This window comes from Eschscholzia californica, unplaced genomic scaffold, assembly GCF_041429995.1.
Source record: "Eschscholzia californica isolate CP2 unplaced genomic scaffold, dmEscCali1.0.p SCAF_5, whole genome shotgun sequence".
NCBI lineage: Eukaryota > Viridiplantae > Streptophyta > Magnoliopsida > Ranunculales > Papaveraceae > Eschscholzia > Eschscholzia californica.
In genome coordinates, this window is record NW_028238472.1 from 14,078,878 (window position 1) to 14,090,611 (window position 11,734).

Below are 11,734 nucleotides of genomic sequence, written 5' to 3' on the forward strand. Positions count from 1 at the left end.
ACACATTGAACTTAGACTCTGTTTTGGTTGTCCCATCTTTAGATCATAATTTATTATCAGTGTCTCAAATAACCACCACTCTATTTTGTGTTGTCATCTTTTGGCCTGAATTTTGTGTCTTTAAGGACATCCGGACAAGGCAAACAATTGGTTATGGTGTTAGGCGAGGAAAGTTATATTACTTGGATTTAGTATCTGAAAGCTCTAATAAATTGCGTCAGGCATTAGTAGTGAACAATTCTGAAAGAAAAAATAAAAATGAAATATGGTTATGGCATCGCCGTCTGGGGCACGCGTCCTTTGGTTACCTTAAGAAATTATTTCCATCGCTATTTATTAAATGCGATGTTTCAAGTTTTCAATGTGATGTTTGTGCACTTGCAAAAAGTCATCGTGCATCGTTTCCGTTAAATTTAAATAAAAGTCCAACTCCTTTTATGATCTTACATTCCGATGTCTGGGGTCCATCTAAGGTTCCTACTTTGGGTGGGGCACGGTGGTTCGTTACCTTTATTGATGATTGTACTAGGATGACTTGGTTGTGTTTGATGAAATCTAAAAGTGAGGTAAAGTTATTGTTTCAGAAGGTTCATAAACTGTTTAGTACTCAGTACAACGCAAATGTTCAGATACTTCGTAGTGACAACGGAGGAGAGTATATGGATCATGAACTTCAAACTTATTTGGTTTCTCATGGTATTGTTCATCAAACTACTTGTCCAAATACCCCTCAACAAAATGGGGTCGCTGAAAGAAAGAATCGTCACTTGTTAGAAGTTATCAGGGCTATGTTGATCGAAGCACATATGCCATTATCTTATTGGGGAGAAGCACTTCTTGCTGCAACCTATTTAATTAATAGAATACCATCCAGTACTATTGATTTTAAGACTCTTTTTCAAGCTCTATCGGATGTTACAACTTCTCCGACAGTTTCAAATTTACCTCCCCGTGTCTTTGGGTGTGTAGCATTTGTTCATCTTCATGAGCACCAACGTACAAAATTAACTCCAAGGGCATTAAGATGTGTATTTGTAGGGTACGGTGCAAATCAGAAAGGGTACAGATGTTATCATCCTCCAACTAAACGAATGTTTGTTACATCAGATGTTATCTTTCATGAAGATTCTAAATATTTTTCACCTGAGTCTGAACTTCAGGGGGAGAAAACTAAGCAGGAAGTTATGACTCTTGATTATGAAGAAACGGATAATCATATGGAAGAGAACAAAATTGGATCTAATATTGAAGTAAATTTGATTCCTGAAGAAATAAGTAGAGCTGAAATTGAAATTCCAGAATTACCAACACCTAAATCGGTAATGGAAGAAAGTGTTAATGAAATCGTTGAAATTATGGATTCACCTCCAATTGAAGTCGTTGAACCAAGGGTTAGTAATACACCAAACCAATCAGTTGTCGAGGATGTTCCTGAAGCACCTTCCGAACCACCTAGGAAAATATTACCGTCGCGTCAAACCAGAGGTATTCCTAAACCAACATATGAACCTGAGCTGTCTAGTAGAGTCAAATATCCTATGAGTCAGTATGTGTCAGATCATCGGTTGTCAGAATCAAATAAGTCGTTTGTAAATCAATTATCTACTGTATATATTCCTAACAATGTACAGGAAGCCTTATCTGATTCAAAATGGAAAGCAGCTATGAATGAGGAGATGAAATCCTTACAAAAGAATGACACTTGGGAGCTAGTTGATCGTCCAAAAGATAAAAATCCAGTGGGATGTCGGTGGATTTATTCAGTGAAGTATAAAGCAAATGGTACAATTGAACGTTACAAAGCGAGACTAGTGGCAAAAGGCTACACTCAAACTTATGGAGTCGATTACACAGAGACATTCGCTCCAGTTACAAAAATCAACACTGTTCGCGTCTTGTTATCGTTAGCAGCAAATTTAGATTGGCCACTACAACAATTTGATGTAAAGAATGCTTTTTTGCATGGGGAACTATTAGAAGAAGTCTATATGGACCTTCTACCGGGATGCAAGATACCACAAATACATAACCAGAAGGTATGTAGATTGAAAAACTCATTGTATGGATTAAAACGATCACCAAGAGCGTGGTTTGGAAGGTTTACAAAGGCTATGAAGGAATTCGGTTATCACCAAAGCAATTCTGACCATACCTTATTTACAAAAAGGCAGAAAGGAAAACTCACAGCGCTTATTGTATATGTTGATGACATGGTGGTTACTGGGGATGATCCTGAAGAACGAAAGGCTTTACAGAATTACTTATCTAAAGAGTTTGAGATGAAAGACCTTGGTCCATTGAAATACTTTCTTGGAATTGAAGTATCTCGATCTAGTAATGGAATTTTCTTATCCCAAAGAAAGTATACTTTAGATTTGTTACATGAGGTGGGTATGTCAGCGTGTGAGTCGATTGATACACCTGTCGAAGAAGGATTAAAGTTGTTAGTGGAGCCTAATCAGATACCGGTTGATAAAGGAAGATATCAACGACTGGTTGGAAGGTTGATGTATTTGGCGCACACGAGGCCAGATCTTGCATATGCGTTAAGTATTGTTAGTCAATTTATGCACAATCCCGGTGAAAAACACATGAATGCTGTTTTACGCATTTTGAGATATTTGAAGGCGGCTCCTGGAAATACCTTTTGTTTACTAAAAATTCGAGTTGTCGAACTATTGATGTATATACTGATGCAGATTGGGCCGGGGAAGTAAATGGTAGGCGATCAACTGCAGGATATTTTACCTTTGTTGGTGGAAATCTTGTTACATGGAGAAGTAAAAAACAAAACGTTGTTGCACGTTCAAGTGCAGAGTCTGAATTTAGAGGAATGGCTGATGGTATATGTGAAGCGTTATGGTTAAGACTCCTGTTGGATGATTTAGGATATCCTTCTGAAAGACCAATTCAATTATATTGTGACAATAAAGCAGCATGTGATATTGCTCACAATCCTGTTCAGCACGACCGCACAAAGCATGTTGAGGTGGATCGATGTTTTATTAAAGAAAAGTTGGAAGACAACATTGTAGAGTTACCAAAGGTCCAATCTGAAGATCAGTTGGCTGATGTTCTTACCAAAGCAGTTTCAAGTCGAATATTTTCGAAAATGGTAGACAAGTTGGGCATGTGCGATATCTATGCACCAACTTGAGGAGGAGTGTTGAAATATCTTTCTATATATTAAGATATCTATATAATAGATATTGGGTAATATCAAATATTAGAAACTAGTAAAGTTAGAAACTAGTAGTATTGTAACTCTATAAATAGAGTCTTATATTTCTTTTGTAATCCATCAAGGAATAAAACAAGTTCGTTGATCAATTTCAACTCAAACTTCATCTAGGGTTCTTCGCGCTGAAATGCTAAAGAGGCGCTTCAGCGAGACAATTCTAAAAGCAAAGCAAAAGGAAATTCAGTTATTCGAAATCGACCAACAACGACAAGGTATTCATTTTGTCTCAACTTTATATATATTATATATAAATTATTTTATTTTAATTCAGTATCGTAGTTACGGTTTTCTAACTTTTGTTTGATAAATAGCCAAAAGAAGAGCTACTGAAATTGAAGTCGAGTTATGGATGAATCCGAAAGTGAAGAAACCAAAGATGCAAGAGGAGAGCCAAAGAAAACTAGCCCGAATTGCACTAGATAAAGTATGTACTACTCTTTGTTTTGCTTTCGGATCATCTTTTAAAATCTAACAGCCTTCTTTTTTGTCTTTGTAACTAATCATGAGTGATCTTATTGTTTTGTGTAGATGGGGAAAAACTGTGGATATAGATGAGAATAAAGATATCATCAAGGAAATCGATACGTTGGCTTATCGTGGGCATCTTAAGGTCAACTCACTTGAAATGTTTGGACTTACATGAAAGATCAATCATTATTCTGCGAAAGAAGACGAAGAGATGTGAACGGAGGAAAACCTAGAGCTTGATCAATAAGAGAACAATATAATGGAGAGTATTTAATGTACTATAATGGAGTGAAGTTCAAAAGAGTACAGTCTTCTTTTATTATGTAAAAATTAGGGATGGACGTATTCTATTTGAGGAGTAACTATGTGTTGCGGCCGTACCCCGATACCAAATGCAATGCTTCGCCCTTCCCAAGGGCATATGCAAGAGCATTTCGACTTTGCAAAAGTCGTTCTGGTGGGGTAAGTCCAAAGGCATATGTACCAAATCTTGGTCTTCGATATGCCTTCCTAAATTCCTGGGTGGCCTTGGAATCCACTCCCCAGAGCTGGATAATCACGCTATGTTGAGTAAATTAGCCTGGAGAATTAAATCTGAGCCGGAGTCCAAGTGGGTACAGCTTTTGAAAGCCAAATATTTTTATAAAACTGATAATCCAGGCCCGGCTAAATCCCATCATTCATGGATTTGGAAGAATATTAATAAATATCTCAATATAATGGGAAATTATACTATGTGGGAGGTACATAACGGAAAAAGTATAAATATTTGGACCGATAATTGGATTCCCACTCTCCCATCTATTCCCTATAACCATAATTCTAACCTATCTAAGGTATCTCAGCTTATTGACCAAGGTAACTGGAACGAAAACCTTCTTAATAATGAGTTCGATACTGCGACTAAGAATCTTATTCTAGCGATCCCGATTTCGATAGATAGTGAAGACCAAAGGAAATGGACTCTTACTAAAACAGGCAAATTTAGTGTCAAATCCATGTATTAACACCTGTGTATTAGTATGAATTCACCCTAACCCCTTTCTCCTAATTGGAACTTTCTATGGTCCTTACCGGTTGTTCCTAGGGTAAAAATATTTTTATGGAAAATTTGTGTTAAAGCCCTCCCTGTTAAGGATAGGATAGGAAGATATATTGATAATAACCGAAACTGCCCGAATTGTAATGAGATAGAATCCATAGAACATGCCATACTCCACTGTCCACTGGCAAAAAATATTTGGTTCTATTTTAATATAATATTTGAAAATATTATATCTGTTAGAGAATGGATTTTCTCCTGGGAAATCAATGACCAAACGGCTTACACAGCTAACAACATTCATTACGCTACCATCATGTGGAACATATGGAAAATTAGATGTGACCATTGCTTTCAACATGAAATCAATACGCTAGACAAAATTATTACTATCATAACGACTTTCCCACAAATTCAAAAAGTGAACGACACAAAAACCAAAACAGAACAAGGAAAATGGAACCCCCCTGAAACGTCCTTTTTAAAGATCAATGTGGATGCATCTTTTATAGACACACAAAGTATTACTGGTATCAGTCTAATCATCCATGACAATGAATCTAAATTAGTCGAAGCTGTCTCTTACACTTCAAGAAGCAGAAACCCGGAGGAAGGTGAAGCAATTGCGATCCTTAAAGGAATGCAATGGGCAGAATCTCATGAATATAAAAGAATCATTATCGAAAGTGACAACATTAATATCATAAAATATCTACAGAAAGGAAAGAATAATATTCAATGGCAATCCCAAATACATATCAATAGAATCCAAGAAATAAAAAGGAGGTTGGAAGTAGTTAAATTCTCTCATACAAGCAGGAAATTCAATAAAGCAGCGGATAAGTTGGCAAAATGGGCAAGAAAGAAAAACAGATCGAAGGTTTGGAAACAAGTACCTTATTTTCTTTGTAAGTTGTATTGTAATAGAACTCTTATTTCTAGCTAATATATATTACCTTTCAACAAAAAAAACTATGTGTTGCGAATATGCGTAACTCTTCGCTAACAAGATTTTATTACATTCAAATACGCAAGAGCTTTTCTCTTCTACAACATGGTCGATATTTCCTCATTCAATCTCATTTCAGCGAAACAGCATTCCGTTCGACCTTCGTTTTGTTAGCATTTGGAACACACACACAAAAAAGCCTACCAACCTTTGTTTTACTAAGGAGGAGGAGGAGGGCATTGGAGAGACTACTCTAAGCCCAGTGCTAAGAAGGTAGCTTATAATTGGAATATGGATGTTTTTTTCGATGGGTCAATAGAGGCGCAATATTCTCTTTTTTGTTTTCATTTTTTATAGAAAAGTAATATAGCATCCGTATCTTGGACCGAGATCTAGAAGGTGAAAACCAACTTCGTAACCACTCCCACCAAGGGTTGTTGACAACAGAGGTGTTGGTCTTATTAATTCTGATGGGGCCATAAGGGACAGGTTGTTGCAACTTGCAACAGCCAGAGATGCCTTTATTCCCATTGCTGTTGAAGGATTGGACAATAGTTATGGTATCCTAGGAGACGAGCGCCCGTATAATAATATGGTGTAATTTTCTCAAGGAAATATCTCACTCGCCTAGACTCTACTATTCTCTTTATCTAAATTTCAAACTCATTCGAACGTTTCAACTGGTAAGTTCATCCGAATCTTCGAGGTTTTCTTATAGCCTTATGTATGACCACATAACGACAATTATAAAAACAATCATCATACTGAATAAGTAACTAAATTAAAAAAAAGAACATTTATTAATTTCTTTAAGTTCTTCTCTTTTGATGATACTTTATTTATTTTAAGTAGTATAATTTGACCTTTCCCTCCACCAAACTAAAATTCAAAATTCTTCTCTTCTCACTACTCCATCTTCTCATTCTTCCCCTTGCCATCATTCTCCACCTCCTCACATTCTTCTCTTTCTCTCTCTACTTGTCTCTTCTCTTCCTCTACTACCTCCCTCGCCATCTTCTTCTTCTTCGAAGCTCTCATCTTCAAACTCTGCAACAATTCCTTCAAAGCCTTATCTTTGTTCCTTCTATTCTTTATCAAAATTTCACTTATATCAGCTGGTGTCATCTCTGCATTTTCAATCACTTCTTCCATTTCTATCACAACCCCATTTTCCATTTGCTCTTCTTCATTCAATCCAACATAATTTTTCAGTAAAACTTTCAAAGCTTCAAATGAACAATAACTCATATTTATATGCATATCCATTCTTCCACTTCTAAGCAATGCCGGATCCAATTTTTCGATATGGTTTGTCGTAAAAATGAAAATCCTTTCACTTCCACAACATGACCATAACCCATCTGTGAAATTCAATAAACCAGAAAGGGTTATCGAATTTTCTCCATCAGGAATCGAATTCGGAATAAACCCATTTCCCATTTCTACTAGTAGTGGAGTTACATTACTTTTTTTTGCTTCTTTCTTCCTGTTTGTGAGATTGACTGAACAATCAATATCTTCAATAACTATGATTGATTTTGATGTAGTCTTCATTAGTAGTTTTCTAAGATCGGAATTTGTTTTAACTTCAGTTAACTCAAGATCATAGATATCATACTTGAGAAAGTTGGCCATGGCAGCAATCATACTAGATTTTCCTGTACCAGGGGGGCCATAGAGAAGGTACCTGTTGGGTCACCAAAATATATCAGAAGTGAATATCATTAGTTTATCTATTAGCACCATAACTATTTTTGTAATAGAATATACGATCAAGCTATATATATCTATTAAAATAACTTCGATAAGAAAACAATCTAATGAGCCCAAGCTAAAATTGTGATATATGACCCCTAGTTAACGGTCGTGGGATCTGTATTTGATACAGTTGGTCAGTTGGACACTGGAACTTCATACTATATCTAGTAAGAATCTATAACCTCAAAGATCGATCATCGTTTGAGCTCAAAGTCATTGAATCATGGCTATGGTTAACACATGGCAATACAAATCCTCGAATCCAATATCGACAATGTTGCTAATAGGTGAAGGAATTGTGTTTCCCACAAAATCCCTATTTTGAACCACCTTAGGATTTTGGTTCTTTTACACCTAAAATGTCAAGTCAATTTTGAGCATCCAAATTCTTAATTGGTGATATTTTTTCTTATTATAATCTTTTTCAGTTTACCTTTATAATAATATATAAGTTCTCAAATAACTAAAGCAAAATCCAAAAAAATCTTATTTTAATTTAAAAGGATTCTTTTTTTTTTTACTAAACAAATTAAGAATATTTTCTTGAAATCAGATTTGAAAATGTTTGTTTTTTGCCCTGTTCGTTTGCTCATGTCGAACCCATCCTTTTCAAATATAAGAAAAACCCGAATTAAGAATCCATTGACTGGAATAACTTAAAACATTTTTCGAATTTGATTAGTTTGAAACATAATTTTCGAATCCAATAGACAAAAAATTAGCCAAAATCATAAACCGAGTCAAACATCGGGAATAAAAAAAACAAACATTTTGAAATCTAATTCGAGTTAATTAAGATCTCAGAGTCACATTATCTTAAAAACAAACATTTTGAAATCTAATTCGAGTTAATTGAGATCTCAGAGTCAGATTATCTTAAAAAACCCACTACCATAGACAATTAGGAAAAAAACAAACATTTTCAAATTTCGGAGTTAATTGAGATGTCAGAGTCGGATTATCTTTAAAAAAAAACCAACTACCATAGACAATCAGGGAAAAAACAAACATTTTGAAATCTAATTCGAATTAATTGAGATATAGAGTTGGATTATCTTAAAAAAAACCCACTACGATAATTAGGGAAAAAACAAACATTTTGAAATCTAATTCGAGTTAATTGAGACCTCAAGTCACATTATCTTTAAAAAAAAAACACTACCATAAAGAATTAGGGAAAAAAACTCTAGATAAAGAAAATAGTAGCTAGAAGATGAAACTTACCCTCTTTTCCAAGCTCGACCAGTTTGTTGATAAAATGCTTTACCATCTACAAACCCTAGAAGATCATCCATGATTTCTGATTTCTTCTTAGGATCCATTGCCAAAGTTTCAAAAGTACTTGGGTGTTTGAAAGATACAGGTTCCCATGGATGACCACCTCTTTCAACTGATCCACCACCTGTATTAGTATAAATCAAACGATCTTCATTTGCTCTTCTAATTTCACCAGCTTTATCTATAATATGATCAAGATATGAATCAAGAATCAAATTTTTATCGTTTTTCTTGATTTTTAAAGTAAACCCTCTTTTTTCTTCAGGTAATGGACGCCATGAAAATGCTTGATTTTGTCTTTGAGTTACTGTATGTTCCCAATAAGCTATAACTCCCTTAAAGTTATCAATAATGGAGTCATTATTTGATAACCCATATGTTAATGAACTTGAATTTAGGGCTTTTGTTAGACTTAAACGATTCCCTGTTATTGAAGCAGAACTACTAAGATAGATTTGAACTGAATTATAGAGTTCATTTGTATTTACTCCATCAATTTCAGTTATATCAAAGTAACAATATGGAGAGAGAAAGAGAAAGATTTTGTTGAAGAATTTGTTTACAGCAAATCTAAGTTCTGGTGGGAATACAGAATTCAGTATACTTTGACAAAAAGCAAAAACCCCCATTAGTGAAGCTAATGATGTCCAAATTTCTTTCATTTTGAATTTTGAATTTTGAAGATTGAATTGATAAATTATGAAGGTTTTTGTTGATGGGTATGTTTGATTATTTGATTTGATAAGAGGGTTTAAGCATATAGAGAGGGGGAATAGAATTTGGATTGATTTTGGGGAAGATGGATTTTGATGACTAAGAAAAATGGGTTCTCTTTGAGTTTGGAACTTTTTATATTTTGTGGGGTTATTGGAGTAAGAAAGAAGTTTGACCTTTTGAGTTTTTTTTTTTATAGGAGAATTTGTTTGTATGCTTTTATTGAATAGAGAGAAGTCAAAGAAGAAAAATGAGGCTTTGGGATGAGAGGCTGAAATCTAGATAGAGAATGTGAATATCTAAAGAGACATTTTTGTAGATGAATTGATCAACAAAAAGAAGTATTTTAAATCACAAGGATAGCAAGTGTGTCAAACATTTAAGATTTAAGATTTAAGATAATATATTTAAGATCTGAGAGATAATCTCACAATAACTAGAGAAGATGTAAGAAGATGATATCTTTGAGTTGATCTTTGGGATTCTAATCTTTCAAAGAAAATATGTGGTAAAATGATATTTTTTGTTACTTGTGGGAAGTCTAGAGCTTCTAAGAAAATATTATAAGATCTTTTGGACATTTTACTCCTAAGAATTAAGATAAAAATATCTTTGTTACTTTAAATGAACTAAACTATCAAAAGAAATTTGCATATACCATGACATAGATATGAATGAAAAAGGAAGAGCATAATGATATTATTAAGGTTTATTTTTCAAATGGCCCATTAGTTTATGACCAGCTTCTTGCGTAGCCCCTTACTTTATCGAAAATATCTAGATGACCTATTTTTTCTTACGGTTAAGTTTCCGTTAACTCTCTCTCCTCCATCTCATCACCTCTCTCTGTCACGTCATCCCTTTTGCCACCTCATCATCTTCTCCGATAAAGTCGTCGACCGAGCAAAATTTTCGGCGGCCAGCTGGCTACCTTCATAAGTAAAAAAATATATTTTTTTAATCTCTCTCATTTTCTCTCTCTTCTTCCTTTTCTCTTTCTTCTCAATCTCTCTCCCTCTCTATTTGGCGGCAAAGAGTTCCCCCTTCGCCGTCCAGATAGAGAGAGGGAAATTTTTTTTTTTTTAAATAAGAAGATCGCCAGCCGGCCACAAAAAATTTTGGTCCGTTGGCGACCTTATCAGAGAAGATGATGAGTTGGAAAGAGGGATGATGTGGCAAAGAGAGGTGATGAGATGGAAGAGAGAGAGTTAGCGGACATTTAACATTAACGAAAAAAAGAGGGTCATCTGGATATCTTCGATAAAATAGGGAGCCATTTGGAAAATAACTCTATTGTTCAAGTAGGACCATTAGATTTTTAAAAGTTTCTATGGTAATGAACTCCGTTTAAATATGTTTAAATTTTTTGTGGCGATACATTATTTTATTGACTAGATCGTAATCCTAAATATCACATTTTTCTGAAAACCAATTTTAAACTTGATATAAAGTAGGTGTGAGATTAAAAATTCTTTTTTGATGATCATAATCTTTTAATATTATCGTACTCTTAACTTTGACGCATGGCTACATGCAAAAACAAAATCTCAAATAACTAGTACTATTTTTTTTGAAGATGTTATGTACTTAAGATCGTGACTTAATGACTCACCCGAGTGAAAGAACAGTGTAGATCGAAGTTAAATTTTAATAATTTTTTGTCTTTTAGTGAAGGTGGTCATCAAGTCATAAATTAAGTCACTTTTTTTTGTCACTGTAGCATTCCCCATTTTTCCCCCTCAAAACGACTAGCTCCTCTAAAATGACTCATTTATTTTCACGAGCTTCAACGGAAGGGTCTTTAAATCACATTTTATAAAAAATCAAATGGTATATACTATATACTTTGCTTTCCGTATTTGTTTTTTAGTGTTTTAGACATAGATTAAGGTAGTCGTAACACGGGGTTGATGCATCATCAAGATATGATAAGCACGAAACCGCCGAAGTTAAAATCACTAATCGAATTTTTGTGTAGTCAATATTCTCAGCTAATTCATGTTCAACAATAAATAAAGCTAATCCATTTACCCTTTCTTGAGACCTGGTAGAACGCAAGTAAGACTTGATTAACTTCAACTTTGAAAAACTTCTCTCTGCAGAAGACACAGTAATCAGAATGGTCAAAAGAATAGACACCCTTCCATCAATTTCAAATACTCTAACACTTCAATTGGTCTTTTAGCATTGTCTGGCAAAACCCTCTTTAAAACTTTATGTTCAGAATACAAATCATCCCCATCAATGTCGGCGTGTTATTCATCCATATGAAAGCTTTCTAAAT

General features: G+C 34.5%; 1 protein-coding gene and 1 long non-coding RNA gene across 2 annotated transcripts; one reads left to right on the plus strand and one right to left on the minus strand.

The window, feature by feature from the left end:
* The first annotated feature begins 2,687 nt into the window (after positions 1-2,687).
* LOC147537278 (uncharacterized) lies at positions 2,688-4,029 on the plus strand. The gene is made up of 3 exons (XR_015224910.1): positions 2,688-3,453; positions 3,553-3,665; positions 3,770-4,029. It is a non-coding gene; the product is annotated as an uncharacterized LOC147537278 (long non-coding RNA).
* Positions 4,030-6,483: 2,454 nt separating this feature from the next.
* On the minus strand, positions 6,484-9,771 carry LOC147537279 (AAA-ATPase At5g57480-like). Its single transcript, XM_086644589.1, has 2 exons — positions 8,683-9,771; positions 6,484-7,387 (listed from the first exon to the last, which is right to left on the minus strand). Exons 1-2 carry the CDS (start codon positions 9,396-9,398, stop codon positions 6,607-6,609), a joined length of 1,497 nt encoding a protein of 498 aa, XP_086500715.1. The 5' UTR covers positions 9,399-9,771; the 3' UTR covers positions 6,484-6,606.
* Between the last annotated feature and the right edge of the window lie 1,963 nt (positions 9,772-11,734).

What these genes read in the sequence shown, in the direction of transcription:
- LOC147537279 (XM_086644589.1), bottom strand. Translation starts at nt 9,398, where the DNA reads ATGAAAGAAATTTGGACATCATTAGCTTCACTAATGGGGGTTTTTGCT. An exon ending in GGTCGAGCTTGGAAAAGAGG is followed by an intron (nt 7,388 to 8,682) that starts GTAAGTTTCATC and finishes GTGACCCAACAG; the next exon opens with GTACCTTCTCTATGGCCCCC.